Source organism: Pleurodeles waltl, chromosome 6 (genome assembly GCF_031143425.1).
Source record: "Pleurodeles waltl isolate 20211129_DDA chromosome 6, aPleWal1.hap1.20221129, whole genome shotgun sequence".
NCBI lineage: Eukaryota > Metazoa > Chordata > Amphibia > Caudata > Salamandridae > Pleurodeles > Pleurodeles waltl.
The window spans coordinates 12,925,037-12,942,392 of record NC_090445.1 but is presented as its reverse complement, the minus strand read 5'-3'; the positions used below and the strand labels follow the sequence as shown (position 1 = coordinate 12,942,392).

General features: G+C 44.8%; 1 protein-coding gene across 2 annotated transcripts in view; it reads left to right on the top strand.

The window, feature by feature from the left end:
- The window catches only part of DOLK (dolichol kinase), a 29,201-nt gene extending 16,380 nt beyond the window's left edge, over positions 1-12,821 (top strand). For both annotated transcript variants that reach the window (XM_069237033.1, XM_069237034.1), the window contains exon 2: positions 10,637-12,821. In XM_069237033.1, coding sequence (XP_069093134.1) covers positions 10,748-12,319 — 1,572 coding nt within the window. In that variant the 5' untranslated portion in view covers positions 10,637-10,747 and the 3' untranslated portion in view covers positions 12,320-12,821. The remainder of the gene's footprint in view (positions 1-10,636) is intronic.
- The last annotated feature ends 4,535 nt before the right edge of the window (positions 12,822-17,356 follow it).

The following is a 17,356-nucleotide window of genomic DNA, read 5'->3' as shown; positions in this document are numbered from 1 at the left end:
ATAAAGATGTACAAATGATTCTCCACTGCAATACACACAGCAAATGTGTGTGTGTGTGTATGTGTATGTATATATATATATATATATATATATATATATATATATATATATATATATATAGATGTCACAATGCAAAGCAGATAACAAGAATTATAAAATGCATCACCATGAGGCACGGGCAAATCTGTGACATCTCCCTCCTTATCAGCATCAGACCGCCAGATCCCAGAATCGATCATGGAGAGGGAGATCAATTATCCTCACAGGAAGGATGACACACCTCAGCATCTTGAGCATGTCTGAGATCTGAGTCACTTCCCGGTCCATCTGGTTTCGGCCTCTTATATACTTTAAACCAACAAGATAGGAGGATTCTAGAAACCTCCTCCCACTCCATAAGTTTATTATTTTTGAAAAAAATGCTGGCTACTTCAGGTCAGTTTTGAAAAAGAACACGTCGGGAATTGGCCAAGATCCCAAGGTGCCCTCTCTCAAAACAAAACCGTTCCCTGCTGTACCATAAATATCATTCTACTACATTCTTATCAGCCTAAGCCCTTGGTGAGAAAGAACACGCAAACACACAGAATAAAAATATGAGCACATTGTATAACGCGAGCATGGAAAAATACCTGCAGCTTTTAACGTGGCAGTGGCTAATGCTAAAATAAAGTCAATCGGCAAAATGAAGCTGGTGGTCATTAATGTGACGGTGTGCCGCTAGGCTAAGTGCAACGTGGAGTCAGTGGTCAAAACACAAATATCGTTACAAGCTTACCACCAAATTTAATTGTCAGATGATAGTAAAGAACATACTGCATTTATCACACCACAGGGTTGTTATCAGTTTAAACATTCCATTTGAATTAGCTTCTGCGGCAGAAGTTTTCCAGCATTTAAAACATCACCTTTTTGGAAAAATGAAATGTGTGAATGTTTTTCTAAGATGACCTACTTATTTTTGGGAAAGATGGAGCAGAAGATGATCAGTTATTAGCAAAAGTATTAGGCATTTTGGAGTCATGTGGTTGACAATAGAATTTCCAAAACGTTCATCTGCTGCAGTGTTGTTACGTATTTAGGACATTCAATTGATAGTGTTGGAATAAGCATAAACCATCCTTGGTGGATCCTATACAGAATGCACCTGCTCCTAGTAGTAAAGAGGAAGTGCGATAATTTATTGGGCTTGCAGATTTTTTTTCTTAATATATTCCTTATTTTGCAGTCAAAACATAACAATTAAACAATTGTTGAAGAATAAGTGCAACTTTGAGTGGACTTCAGAGTGTTGTTTGGATTTTCGTGGTGTGAAGGAGCATACTATGAATATGGCATCATTTAAAGGTTTTAATGCAAATGCTGCTAGTATGATCACAACTGATGCGAGCTGTAAAAGATTAGGTGCCCTTTTTAGCTCAAGTAGAATGGAAGGGAAAGTGTATTTGCGTGCGCGGTAAGTTCTTTGTCTACCCGGAAGAAAGATATTTAGTTATTGAAAAATAAACTTTCTTGTGTCTGGCAGCTGACCGTTTTAGGGCATTTGTATCGGGGGAAATGTTTACCACTAAGATGCAATCATAAATCCCTACTTAAAATTCTCACTATGGAAGAAACTATTAATGCTTTAGCGAGAATAGCTAGGCTATCTGTACGATTACAAGACTATAATTATAGGGTTGTATCTGTACCAGGTAAAGAGAATGTTATAGCTGATTTTCTCTCATGAATGCCTAAGCAATTGGAACTGTGTGAAGATGAGGTTTGGAGCGATATCCAAGTTGCATACGTAGAGGACACTGAAAGTTCTTCTATTAAGAAGGACGTGTAGTAACTCAAATATAAAAAGGACACTGTGTTATTACAGGTTTTGGACTACCCCTGGAAGGGATGGCCAAGCAAATATATGCTGGATGCAAAATTAAAACCTTCCTGGAAAGTAATTTCAGAACTCTGTGCAAGGGGAGAATATTTGGAGAGGAGAAAGAGTTAGTCCCCCAAAACGTTTGTGCAAGTTGATTGTTCAGCTGTGCTACGAAGGCCATTTTAGAATTGTAAGAATGAAACACACTGTAAATACTTTGTTTTGGTGGCAAGACATGGATATTGAAATTGAGAGATTCGCATATGAGTGTTCTGCTTGTGAGAATTCTGGCAAATCCTTTAAAACATTGAAGCCTCCTGTGGGTGTGTTTCCCATGCCCTTGCTACGCCATGAAAGCAAACCTCAATTTCATCCTTGCACAAGATGACAAAACGAAAACCGAAACACCACTTGTCGGCTTCTTTTAATCCCCGTGTTCATCTACCACCATTCTGTCTTCAGCTATTCAGAGGCAAAGGCAGTTGGATTGTTGAGGCCTCAATTGTGGTTGTAATATCACTCATGGTGCTAATAAATCATCTTCATTCATTCCATATAATCAAGGACTATATGGGACCTTCAAGAATAGAACTCGTGCCTTCTTACTTTGGAATCTCAATGCAACTAATTCAGGTGGAGCCGGTGGCCACTGTTTCCTTTTAACAACTGCCTAGACAGTAAACTATTTGCATTAATCATTCATGCAAATAGTTCTGAATAACTTGTACATGCCAGTTCACATGTTAGTGGGGCAGTACATTACCCTTTTTCTCAAAAGTATAATGCACTTTAAACTGGCATGAGGGTGGAAACCTCCTACTTCCCAGTGAAGAAAATAAACACGAAGAGTGGTTGTCTTTGGAACCAAATGATGTGCCTTAGGTCAGTGCTTAATTTGTAAATAACAACGTGCCGGTGCTCAAAGCCGTCCTCTTAAACACGCGGCTGCTGCAATTAAATGTGGGAACACAGACTACTGAGGCAGCGTAATCCTGAAGCCATGTCGGGTCTCTTTAACCCATTTACAGCCACTCCCTGCCTCTTAAGCTCACTCTTGCAGCTTTTTGCTTTCTCCCTTTGTGACGCTTTTTCATTTTTCTCTTCCTCCGTCTTTTCCCATACGTGTCTTTTGCTCGCAGCAAATACTTGGGGCAGAAGAATAAGCGCCGACCTTCAAAAATAAGTGCTGGTGCTCAGCACCGGAAACAACAACCACAAATTAAGCACTGCCTTAGGTGAGGCGAGCGGAATGCCACACTTTCCACCTCCCCTTCAACACTACAAGAATCCTCCCAACATTAAGCTGTGATGTTTCTTAATCTAGATATTGTTGTGATATCCGTAGGCTGTGTCACTGTTGCTTTTTCCGGTATTGAAATAACAAACAAATATTTGAACTAAGAAAGAATGACAATAAATTGCATATGACTCAGTGTTTACGTAAACGTACACAATGAATAGGTTACACAGAATATAAGAGAGTAAAGGAAAGTATTATCGAAATGGGGATAAATGTACTAAGGCGACAGAAAAAAAAACCTTATTGCAACAGCTATACCCAAAAAGATAGACAAACCATGAAAGTTTGGATAGAAGTGTCTTACTCTTTCTACGTTTTACCAAAAATACTTATTTTCCACAGAATCTATGGGGTTCAGTGTCCCAGGGAGTTTGCAAGTAAGGCAGCAGGCCAGAAGGCGGCTGTTGCTCTTGCTTTCTTTGATTTGATCTGTGTTGAATTAAGCGCAACCATTACCCGTGAGGCATCCTGGCGCCTTTCTCTCTGTAACAAAGTTCACATACTCTAATTTTGTCTTGATTTGGATTTTGCTCTGGGTTGCCAGTTCTGTATTCATTCTGTGCTTTAGAATTTTGACCCCAGTGTGGGCAAAAGCTTCTGGAAGTTCAAAGTTTCACCTAAGGGATCTGTAGTTTTCTGGTTAACTCTTAAGGTACTTGATATATCGTTGGTTTATCCCACCTCCTGTCTTCTGTTTAAGAATCCCATGGGATAGTAGTGTGTTGGCTTAGAGTATTTGCGTTGCTTTCCTTGATATGGTACCAAATTTTAAAAATGTACCTTTGGTCATTTCACAGTGTGGAATTTTCCAGTTTGTGTTCTGCACTGGGACTTTAACACGGTGAGGCTGTGGTATATTGTCCTTGTCTGCAAGCTGATTTGCATGTTGCACACACCACTTCCTTCCACAAACTAAGTTTGGGGAGTTGATGCCAAAAGAGAGTTTCAGCATTAATTTCACTGCTGGGTTGAGCTCTGCTGGTTGTTTTTGTTGGTCTACAGAGGGCGTTGTCTTGAAATATAGTTTAACCGTTTCACATACCCTTATTCTGCCCTCCTGCACTATTTGGTCAAATTCCCCCTGGGCTATCTGTCCCTTTCCCTGGATTGTCAGTCCAGAAACTGGCCCTTACTCCATTTTCATGTCATGAATGTGGATGCCTTGCCAGTGTGAATCAGGAGATGGAAGACCCAGAGTCTGTAACAGGAAGGATTTGAAGGACGGGCAGAGGTTTGGACAGAGACTAAACACATATCTGAGAGCCTGGAGGCTCCAGAGGGAACACAGCGGGTTGTAGGAGAGGGCCCAAGCCCAGTAACAATTGCTGCTACTCTCTACATTGGACTTCCTGGTACCCCCATGAGTTGGGCCACTCCCTGCACCATCACAACTCTCATACATAAGCACCTCCCGCAAGGGATAGCACACATGTGCCTCGTCTGGGTAGGTGAAAATTGTATCATTTTGGATACAGTCACTGAAAGCCTGAAGATCAGCAGGGAAGGTCACTTGTGGTAACAGAAGGGGATGGGGACGCATCAAGGGCATTATTGAGCGGATTCAGACTTGTAACCTTGGTGTGATCATTCCACGCGACAGATGGACGAGGCATAGCTTGTGGGTGCTTGTATCCCTTTATGGAAACACCTGCCAAGTAAATTACACACACGGTTTGTACACCCACACCACCATGGTAGGATACAACGTAGTCTACGATTTTTAGATGAGGGATCGAGTCCTCCACCCCACCATTTCAAAGCCTGAACAAATGGATGAAGGAGTCAGTAGCTTATGATGAAGTTGCGGGTGGTGTAAAACTTCTGGTACCCTAACGAACCCTGCAAACAGCAAAACATTTGGTCTGACTGTATCTACTATCACCTTAGATGAGTCCAGTGTGAAGCAAGACAAACGCGGACTGCCCTTTGCTTTATATGAACGATAGGTTACTGGAAATTGCATTTCATCTGATTTTCCTGCCTTGATTGGTTGAAATCCTGTCCAAAAAAATGAATTAACGGCATGTGTTGAAGTGGTGTGTTATGCCAGGACCCAGAGCCTTTAAGCGGTAAATTTGCTTCAGGTTATTGCCTGATCCGTATGGCTAGTCTCCAACAAAAAAAAAAGCCCTTTTTTATCTGCTCCAGGCAGAACAGCATGCTCCATATTGCTAAAAATGAAGACCAAAGAACCAGAAATGGGCTAATCGCAGCACATGGCCCAACAGCCTTCATTGTCCACATCTCAGTGCTGAAACAGCTCAGTCCACAAGCACTCGCAAGTGAGGTACCATTTTTATCGGGAGACTTGGGGGAACACAGAATAGCAAAGCAAGTGTTATTGCCCCTTGTCTTTCTCTACATTTTTTCCTTCCAAATGTAAGGCAGTGTGTAAAAAAGACGTCTATTTGAGAAATGCCCTGTAATTCACATGCTAGTATGGGCACCCCGGAGTTCAGAGATGTGCAAATGACCACTGCTTCTCAACACCTTATCTTGTGGCCATTTTGGAAATATGAAGGTTTTCTTGATACCTATTTTTCACTTTTTATAGTTTAAGCTTCTCCATTTCATCTCCGTCACCACCATGTGTCAGTGTGTAAGAACCTATACATAAGCCAGTCACTTGAAGAAAGGTAGCAACAAACGATACTACAACGTGTTGTATACACCGCTTTGCACAGTCGTTTGTGTTTTCTAAGCGCTTTATATAAAAGGTTTTTCGGTATCACATTTCTTAATGCCCAGTGAATCGACTCTGGAAGCATGAATAGCTTAATTGAATCAGACCCGCGGACCAAGCAAACGTAAAGCCATCCGCCGTGCATGCGAACATGGGTTTGTTGATGTGATTCTCACAAATTATCATTTTAGGAAGTAGAGGAACCGGGGGTGGGGTTATAATTACAGCCTCGGCTCCCCCCTTCACTCCGTCAGTCATCCCTCCGCCCTCCCCCAGCCTCCTCGCCGCTGCAGTGATGCTTCATGGGGCTCTCACCTTCTCCAGATGATACAGCGCCCCTCTGTTCAGAATTTAGGGGGGCAGCGCTGCAAGCGCCTCGGTGCCTGGTCTTTACTGTGTGTCACAAGCCGCGGGTTTCATGATGAACCCCGCTTTTTATGTTGGTTTGTTTTTGTATGGTGTCGCAAGTACCACATAATTCCAGGACCCCAGATGACGGGAAACCTCTGTAAAGTGCTTTGAGGCCCATTATAATGACGACGAAAGCCGTATTTTACAGGGAACCCTGAAATATTTCCACGGCTCACTCTGGGATACGGTGTTTTAGTAAAAGTCAATTTTGGAAACAGAACATGCAATTTATTACAATTTGTATGTGGCGTTGCATGGGGCATTATTTTAATATTATGTTTCGCTGGCTTCAGATATATTGATACATCCAGACTGTGCGTTCCCTTTCTATTGAGATAGCGCATAGAGCCGGGGCGCAGGCGCTGTATATCATCACTTCCATGCCACGAGTACTCGGCTCTTCTTGTCCGTGACTTTGTGTTTTACCTTTTTTACAACTTATTGCATGCAGGTGTGAAGCTTTCTACTCAAAGAAGGGTCTCACTGATGCCAACACAAACAGGATGGTGGCCCCCTGCAGGGCACCCCTTTACCAATCCTTGGGTAAATCCCTCAGATCAAATCTGCGGCCAGCATCCTTTGTTTGCCCCCACGTTCGTGTGTTTTGTTTCCCTTGGGGTTTGTCCTGTCCACAGAGCGGCCTGCAGCATCTGTCCCGGTCCCTCCCTGTGCCTCGACACCTCCTCCCCCAGTCAAGGCGCTTAATTCCCAGCGCTTAACCCGGCCACCTTGGGAAGCCTTCCAGATCCGAAGGCGTTGTTTAACAATCAGTCCCCGCCCCTTCATGCCTCCAATCTATGATTCCAGTTGTGGAGTCAACAGTGGGGGGCTTCCCTCAACATATCCCAACTATCTTAGCAAGCACGACCCCACCTTCCCCTTCAGAGAGAGGCTTGGTGCGCTCCCTCTGTCTAGCCCAGGCCTAGGAGGCATGGCTGGAAGAAGAGATCTGAGCACCCTGGACCCCTGCGAGGCCGAGCATAGGAGGCAAAACTATTAACAACTGATGTTCCAGTGCCGACCCCTGGAGGATGAAATGCGGAGCCGATTGCACATTATGGTTTGCTGCAGGCGCACTCACATCTGTATTAATAATACTCGTGTTTTATTGGCGAGCAGTGGGGGGCTCCACCACAGTCTTGGCATCCATTAGTGGGTGAGCTGCCCAGAACCCGCAAAACGTACTTTGACTCTGTTGGCAGCCCAGAACACATCTGTAATAAACAGTACAAAAAAAGAGCACGTGTTGACTGTCTTTACACATACACACCCCACATTGCCAACAGCCCGTCCTTCAGGGACATTAAAAAGAGATCCCTACACACACACCCTAGATTTGAACTGTTATTAAAATGAAAGCCGTATACAATTGTAAACGGTGGGTGCAAACTCTCCTTGAACTTGGGCGTTGCAGCCCAGACTTTAGCTGAAACTAATAATACATTGAATTATACACAGTGTTTTAAAGACAGGGTATTTTTTGCCTTGTAGTTGCTGTATAAACACCATCTTGTAGAAGATGTGTATAATGTTGCTGTTACTCGTTAAACTTTAAAGGATAACGAGTTTTGGCAAAGCCACATGTATGTATGTAATCATGAAGGATGTTATTGTGGCCCAGTGTGATGGCGTATGCACATGTGTGACACATGCCGTTTTTACATGGAGCACAGTAGCGCACAAGCGCGGCTTTTCAACATGTTGTAATCTATTCTGTGGGCTTTAACCACGCCCATCATTTTAATTCATTCCTGGGCCTGCCTTTCAAAAATCCCTTGATGTTGGTAAATGTTTTACGTTTTTCCCGCTTTGAGGCTGGTTTGTTACCGCCTTGCAGACTGACCCTGTTACATGGATTATTGCACGATCGGCCATATACTTTAGTGTGTGCGCACTATTTTTTTCTTTTCTCTCTCCCCTTCGCATCACAGTCCGTGGCGGCCATGGCGCTTTCAAGTTTCGTGCAGCACGAACTCGCTCGGAGGGATTGGATTTGATCGTTCAGTTGTTTGGTGTCGGGCTGTTTATTGAACAGACGGTGTCTGCTTCTCCTCGTTAAGTTGTTTGTTGTTTTCATTTCTTCCTCATATAGCTTTCACTTCACCTTTGTCCTCAACTTTTTTTAAACCCAACTCTGTTGTCATTATACACAGTTCACTCTGTCTTGATGTTCTCTGGATTCTTACTCCTTCTTCATATTTCTTGGATTTCGACCACGTTTTTAAGTTGTTTGCATTCTGACTCTGTCTTCATGTTGGTTGGATTCCAACAATAAAAATGTCAAATTAACTCTGGCGGTTGTTGTTCTTTCTGGAGAGAGACCTTACTTTTGTCTAGTGGAAGCTTGAACTCATCATAAGGTAGCGCAGAGGGTCAATGTGCCTGCTGCAAAGAACATGTACTAGGCAGATCACAAAGGTCACCATTTAAAAAACATTACACACATGTAAATATACATTTACTGTACATTTTAATGCAAATACAATGTTCTACTGCTATCAAAAGTTAAACTACATAAAAGAAAAAAACTTGTACTTCATTTACATTGTTATTAACAAACAATAAACACTACACCAACTAAGCTTATAATGGCATATGCATGCATACACGTCATTTTACTATTAATTTTCCATACTAATACTAAATAACAACAACAAAAAAAACAGTAAACCTGCATTCGCATCCAAAAGACAAGGCCTATTGGCAATGCCAATGTTTGTGGTGTTTATCTGTCCAGAAGTCATTACTTCATAAGAAACTATCTGCACATGTGTGTCGAGAGGTAATAGTAAACCTGCATTTTTAGCTTAAACCGGGCCTTTCGTCCCCAAGATAGAGGGGATGCTAGGTTACGTGGCGTGTTTGCTTTAAAACCTCGAATCTCAGCACAATACTAGTTTGCTCCGTGTAGCGCCGCCAGAGCCTCTGTTTACATTCCGTCAACCAACAGCACGGGCGGCTTACGCGTGACATTAACAAGGGGCTCCGCTAAATATTTCGATTTATGCAGACTCACTCCACCAAAATATTTCCTGGCTTTCACGCTACACGTTCCTGCTCAGAGTGTAACTAGACACTTTGCTAGCCATGGTAGGTTTTGCTCATAACATTAGTGTTTTTAGGTTGAGCATAGCAGCACGCAAGCGCTGCTTTTCAACATATTGTAATCTATTCTGTGGGCTGTAACCACGCCCATCTCCCACCCATCACTTTAATTTGTTCTTCGGCCTGCTTTTCAAAAAAACCTTGATGTTGCTGGTAAATGCTTTACGTTTGTCCCGCCTTGAGGCTTTGGTACTGCACCTTTTCCCTGGTTCATGAACATTAGAACAGTAAATGTTACAAGTTTTTCCAGCCAGCATATTATACCTGTCAAAGCGTTTACGTAACCATGTTGTTCCTACTTACATTTTCCATGCTTTACTTAATCTTGCATTCTCGATCAGTGTTGTTTGTTCTAGGATGTTGTTACTTATTTTTTGTTTCTGCCACCACATTACTCTTGCCTTCCCTCACTCATAACCTAGTTCCCATTTTCTGGTTCTCCAGCACCGCAAGGTCATACGAATGGCAATAGCACTATTCAGATATCATCACTCCACTGCATACAAAACAACAAAAGTAAAAAAAAAAAAAAAAAAGTTTCAGTGTCAAGAGCTCTAACTTTAACAAATGCGAGACCAATTGCATTGCAGATGCTTGTTTTGTGTGCCTTCCCCTTGCTTTTCCCTCATTCTCACTGCTTTCTCCTTGCTTTTCTCCCTATTTGTGTGCCTTCCGTTTGCTTTTCCCTCCTTTTCACTGCTTTCTCCTTGCTTTTCTCCCTATTTTTGTGTGCCTTCCATTTGCTTTTCCCTCCTTTTCACTGCTTTCTCCTTGCTTTTTTCCTCACTGCTGCTTCTGCAAGCCACCTGTTATTTCCTACCTAGTCCCGCCCACCGCCTCCAGTGCCCTTCCCTCCTCCTAGGACCTACTTAATGGAGACCGCAGCCCGACCCCACTGAGCAGGTCCCAGGCACAGCCCCCGTGCTGCTGCATCACTCTCACTCCTGTTTTCTCCTTGCTTTTGCCTAGTTTTTTGAGTCCCGTCTGCTTAATTTTTTTCCCTTGCTCTCACTGCTCTCTCCTTGCTCTCCCCCCACGGATCCAGCACCTTGAGACCCCCCACTGGTGGGTCCTTGATTGACTGTAAAATGTGAATAATTAAACGATGTACACTGTCTGCGGGTTTGTTGGTAGAAGTTGTTGATATTGTTGCATGAGTTTTACAATAAGTCAATGGGGGTGTATCTAGCACTTCAAGAAATAAAATCAGACTACCCTGCCAGTTTCTGAGAACAGTCTTGTGTTTCTAAATGTGTTCTACTTCTATTTACAGGCATGACAGAGTATGGTCGCTGCACTAGAGGAGGATTACTGCACCACTACCCTGCGACTCAGCGTTCTACGGGGAGGAGCTCCAGTCTGAAGACCGCCTCTTCCTGGCATCATGCTGAACAAACCAGTGCTTGCAGAGTCCCTCGTCGTGTTTGCTGTGGTTCTGTGTGTGCACGGCGTGGTCTGGAACCGCCTCTCCTGGTGTGTCGTCGCTCTCGCAGTCCAGGCCTTCTACGTCCAGCACAAATGGGACCGTCTTCTGCAGTCTGGTGGGGCAGTCTTTCAGTTCCGCTCCTCTGCCAACAGCGGCCTCCTTCCTGCCAGCGTGGTCATCCCTCTCCTGGGAATTGTACTGAGTGAGAGGTGCAAGGCTGCTGGGAATGTCTACTTTGAACGTTTTGGTGTGACTGTGGCTGCCACTGGCATGTCTCTAGCCTTCTTTCTTTCTGTGATTGCACTGGGTATCACGAAGCCGGTGCCAAGGAACACCTGTATAACATCTGGCATTGCTGGCAGTGTCATCCTTTACTCTATGAGGCATTCTTTAGTGGTCTCTGAAGTTATTGAAGTCTTAGAGGTGCTGCTGATTTTCGTCTACCTCAGCATGATCCTCCTTTACCTGCTGCCTCGATGCTTCACTCCTGGGGAGGCGCTGCTGGTTCTGGGTGGTATCAGCTTTGTTCTCAACCATCTCATTAAGCGCTCCTTGAATTCGGTGGATAGCAGAGGTGACCCCATGGACTATCTCCTCCTGGTGGCAGTGGTCGGCATGGTCCTTCTCGGCATTCTCTTTGCTGCACTTTTTTTCTTTATGGATTCTGGGACGTGGATCTCCTCCTTGTTCTTCCACATCTTGACGGCGGTGCTGGTGCTGGGTGTCCTCCTGCCGTGGCTCCAGTACCTGACCTGGAAGAACCCACTTCTGTGGCTGGCTGGCTTCCTCTTCCAGACTCGCACCAGGGTCTGCCTGCTCCTGTACTGGTGCCTACTGACCGTGGTCGCCTGCAGTCTTGTTTTCTACCAAAACGCCAAGCGGTCTTCAGAGTGCAAAAAGCATCGCGTCTCGACCATCACCAGGAAATATTTTCATTTTATTGTGGTGGCCACCTACGTTCCCGGCATTATCATGGACCGGGAGCTTCTGTTTGTGGCTTCGGTGGTCTGCACGTCGGTGTTTGTTTTTCTGGAGTATGTGCGGTACTTCAGGATCCGTCCTCTGGGACAGAGCTTGCGTCACCTGCTGGCGCTCTTCCTGGATGAGCGGGACAGCGGGCCCCTGATTCTCACACATCTATACCTCCTTCTGGGCATGTCCCTCTCCATCTGGCTGTTTCCCAGACGATGTTCCCATAAAGGTTCCCTGTATGGTGCTGGGGCGCTCGTTCCCTACTGTGGAGTGCTGGCAGTTGGGGTCGGAGACACCCTGGCATCCGTTTGCGGCAGCACAATGGGGGAACTCAAGTGGCCTGGTACCAAAAAGACCTTTGAAGGAACAATGATGTCCATTTTTGGACAGGTGATTGCTGTGGCACTGATCCTTATCTTTGACAGCGGGGTAACCTTGAATGCGCACTATGCCTGGATTGTGGGGTCTATCACCCTTGTGTCCCTGTTGGAAGCCTTCACACTGCAGATAGACAACCTCTTTCTCCCACTCTACCTTCAGATCCTGCTGATGGCATGAGGGTTAAGGGTTACCATCTCCTTGCTGGACTACAGACAGAGCCCGCACTGCCATTGCCCAAAAGGTGCTCCAGGCATGGCGGTTCAAGACCACACAACGTTTGCAGTGGGTGTGACTTGTAATTTTAAAGTATTTCTGTTGTTCAGGAACATCGTGATTGCTGTCCAGACTGGCAAAAGTGAGAACAGAGCTCATTCAGCCACAAAAATGGATTGCTGCGTCCTGATCCAACAAGTCTTACTTCTGCTGCTCTCTGTGCCGTGGGAGGCATGGGCATGGGGAGGCAGGGAGATGCACTGAAGGGATGAAGGAAGTGAATAATGTCCAGCCTCTTTTTACAATCAATTTTATATTACTGTTCTGCCCTATCGATTCCTGCTCTATCACAGGCAGCTAACAAATAGAGCGGGTATGCCCAGCGGATACTTCACTTTTTCATCATTATCCGTGAGTAATACATGAAGGATTACAAGGATGATTAAAGATAATAATTGAAACAATCTCCAAGTACTCATCTACTTCGTGTCTTCATTTATTTATATCTATATATCATCTGCTCTACAGGCTGTCAGCACTGCTCTGGCAAGAGCTTCCAGGTTAGGTCCGGGGCATTGGATAGTGGGTCACCATCCACATACGGTGGTCGTGGTGCATTGCAGATGGTAATGGAGAGGTCTGGGTTCTTTATTTTTATTAATTTCGCATCAAACAAGCCACAGAAGGAACCACTTTGAGCACTTTAGAAACAGGATAAAGCCTAGTACAGATGTCCTCCCTGGTCCACCAAACTGTGTGCCAAAACTCACCTCTCTGTGCCAAACGCTACTCCTCCTCTGCCAGACTAGACTTTCTTGCTGCCTTATTCTCTACAGAAAATTCACCTTTCTGCCAAAACCCGCCTGGCCGTTCATAGGAACTGTGTGACTTCTTCCCCCTTCCAGATCCAAGAGCATCACAAACTTCTGTTCCACCAGCCAGTGCCCCTCTGCTCCTTGATCAGTTCGTAAACGCCTTCCGCGCGGCCAACCCTTTCTGGGAGCACAAATCTTTTCTAATAATGTGATCGACTTTCCAGTATTCCATCATGCTTATGGAAACTGAAATCTGTTGGAATCACTGGCTCAAGTGAAATCTTCTCTCACCAAAGCATCCTAGGAGAAACTAATTACACAGTGATTGGTGTCTCTTGAGAGTGACATTCTACAAACTTAAAATACAAAAAATCTACAAAGACAAGCGAATTACAACAACTTTTACGTTAAACCTCTGTATACAGTGTCATGAAATCAGTATTTACATGCTTCCGCAGTATATCAATCAACCGGAATTTGTCTGCCAGAGTTTCACAAATCACAGCTGAAGCCATTTTTAACCAAAAGATCTAAATCCTCTGCTCGATGCCTCCAGTGAATCTCACGCGGTCTTCTCATGGCTACCCCGAGTGGATTCTAGAAAGGTTATGGAGAACACCCTGGTCCTCCTTCGCCAGCCCTCGCGGATGACACTTGAGGACTACAGTTCTGGATATGCGCTTGCCTTAGGTCGCACGGTGTGGTGTCACTTTGTTGTTAAATACAAGCTCTGATCCTTCCCCACAGGTCCAGCCACGGTGCAGGCCCAGGAGGGCAGGTGATTTCACTCTGTCCTTCATGGCCTGCAACATGTTCTGGGCCACGGGAACCATCCTTTACCCGTCACTGTCCGGCAGCACGGGAGGGCTTATCTCTTCAGCAAGGCATGAGGGTGAAGAAGTAAAACCAACATACTTGGGCAAGGTAGAGGAGGCATGATACACATCATTCCTGCCCTTAAGCAAGGCATGGGTAAAAAGGTATTCCCCCCCCCAATCTTTTGCCAAGGGAAAGGACAGTAATGCATTGCCCCACACTAGAGCAAGGCAGGGCTGTAGAACATCTGAGTCCCCTGCTTGGGCATGGTGGGGGATTAAATCCTGCATGTGCCTGACAAGAGATACAAGAAAACACATTTATACGTCTTTTATCTATCTCTCCATATGTCTGCAGACGTCACACACTTGCATCACTTTTAGGAACGTTGGAGATGGGGGGGGGGGAGAAACAGCCCACTCAAATCTGTCTGCAAGACACCATCCCATAGATAATGGCTAGCTGGAAAGGATTGGCAGACTGACAGCCCCGATTGGGACTTCACGCTCATCTTCTAGGATCAACTCCTTCCACACCCATACCACACGTACCTGCTGCCACACACTGACTGCCATTCGTGCCAAGAACCCACTCAATGCGAACTTGTTGATGTAATTGCATTTGTATTTATAAAGCGCTTACTACCCATGATGAGGCGTCAAGCACCTTTCGTCGAGTAGCACGCTACTCCGGCAATATATCGCTAGAGCAGGTTGACTGCCTGGACTCTCAGTTGAAACAAACACTTCTCTCCACCCAAGGCTGAATCCTGCTGCTAGGATCTGAGCTCAGTTCACGGCTGCTGGGAACCTTCATATCCACCGAGCACCAAGAGCGGGCGGACAGGTTTTCAGCTGCCCTTTTGTGCAGAACTGCACATCTTTAAAATACATCTTCGTAAACAAGCAGTGATTTGTATAATGGGAAGACCATGGACATCCAGAGTAATAAAGAAGTAACCTGACTGAGAGGAACAGGCCATGGAGATAAAGACCAGGTAAAGAAGCCAGACTGAGAGGAACAGGCCATGGAAATAAAGACCAGGTAAAGAAGCCACACTGAGAGGAACAGGCCATGGAAATAAAGACCAGGTAAAGAAGTAACCAGACTGAGAGGAACAGGCCATGCAGATAAAGACCAGGTAAAGAAGCCAGACTGTGAGGAACAGTCCATGGAGATAAAGACAAGGTAAAGAAGTAACCAGACTGAGAGGAACAGGCCATGGAGATAAAGAGACAGTAAAGAAGTAACCACGCTGAGAGGAACAGGCCATGGAGATAAAGACACAGTAAAGAAGTAACCAGACTGAGAGGAACAGGCTATGGAGATAAAGACCAGGAAAAGAAGTAACCAGACTGAGAGGAACAGGCCATGGAGATAAACACCAGGTAAAGAAGCCAGACTGAGACGAACAGGCCATGGAAATAAAGTCCAAGTAAAGAAGTAACCAGACTGAGAGGAACAGGCCATGGAAATAAAGACCAGGAAAAGAAGCCAGACTGTGAGGAACAGGCCATGGAGATAAAGATCAGGTAAAGAAGCCAGACTGTGAGGAACAGGCCATGGAGATAAAGACAAGCTAAAGAAGTAACCAGACTGTGGGGAACAGGCCATGGAAATAAAGACCAGGTGTAAAGAAGTAACCAGACTGAGAGGAACAGGCCATGGAGATAAAGACCAGGTAAAGAAGTAACCAGACTGAAAGGAACAGGCCATGGAGATAAAGACCAGGTAAAGAAGTAACCAGACTGAGAGGAACAGGCCATGGAGATAAAAGACCAGGTAAAGAAGTAACCAGACTGAGAGAAACAGGCCATGGAGATAAAGAGAAAGTGAGAAGGAATGCAAGAAAATAGAGTTCAGTGTAAGGAGCACACTTCAAAGCAAGCCCAGCAGCAGATGACGGTGACGTTACGTGAAAACAACACACTATAAAGCATGTCAAGGCAGTGCACTTGGAAAACCTGTTAAACTCAAACAGTGTCAGACCTTTTTAAGTAAGCGAATGGCTGGCAGGAAACAGCAGATAAAAGAGAACACTCTTCATCTGAGTTGACCGCTTTGGAACGAGCAACCTCACAGCCTGAAGAGTAACTACAACATGACCACCCACAGTAATTTTGTTCCAAGAGGCGGGCCAGCGATCCACCATAGTCAATCGCTACTTTACTTATCACCTTGGAGGACATCAAGCATGAACAAGAAGTAGTGTTAAACACTACCACCAATATATCTCCCAACCTCCAAGGAGTACATCACGGAAACCAACATGAGGCAGAAGCGCAGTGGAGAAAGATCTCCCTCTGATTATAGACACCATAAACATCCAAAGAACTCACCCTTTCCCCGATGAAGCAAAGTGATGACAGTCACTTACATCAGTGGTAGAGGTGAAAGGACTGGGGCCCTCATGTGGTCTGTCACTCAGCTGCAAACAATTATAGCATAATGAAAAGCAGACATCTGGCTAATGAGAAGAGAACTGAAAGACAAACCATCTCCTATTAGGGTTTAAGAAATAAAGTACCAGTTGCCCAGCTCGGAGAAACAAACAAAAATTGGAAAGCAGGAACATGAGAAACGCGCTGGGTGTTCATGATCTATCTGAAGAGATGGAAAAAAATAATATTAGACCAGGCACCAGAAAAAAAGGTGACTGGGCAGATGGGTTAAAATTAACTCTCACCACAGTGGGCACAAAGTGACTCGCATAAACATGTAGGCACCACCCTACAGTGTCAGAAAACACTAACCTTGTACTCTGGATTGAACAGGAGCAAGGCCCTCGCCTGCCGCTCCCTGTATCCACCTCTGACCACACATAGTGAGGCTGTTGGTGAATAGTAGAAACAGACAGGGTAACTTCATCGGTCTTGGAGATGTTGCTTCTAACCTTAACAGTGGCAAGGATATAACTTCTGCATTTGCTTATGCAACCAGCACTGTGTGTGCTTATGTAATTGTAAGGGTAGTTATACAGCGCCTACTACCCCTGACGAGGCATCAAATCGCTTTTGGACGAGTAGCGCGCTACTCCGGAACCCAAAAGGATTAGTGGTGGATTAGTACAGGGGAATGTGAGGTAATTTGAGTGGTGGGCGTGTGAGTCTGTAAGTTGGATTGAATAGGACAGTGGAGGGATAGACGAGGGAAGAGTTTAGAAAGTGTTATTTTGGAGATTGTAGTAGTAAGAGGAGGTTTGGGCTGAGTAAAAGGAGACATGGAGGAGGGAAGAGGCTCTAGAAAGGGATTATGGAGATCATAGTAGTAAAATGAGGTTTGAGATGAATAAAATGAAGGATACATGAGGGAAGAATTTACAGAGGGTTGTTTTGGAGACCATAGTAGTTGAACTGTGGTTTGGGGTGAG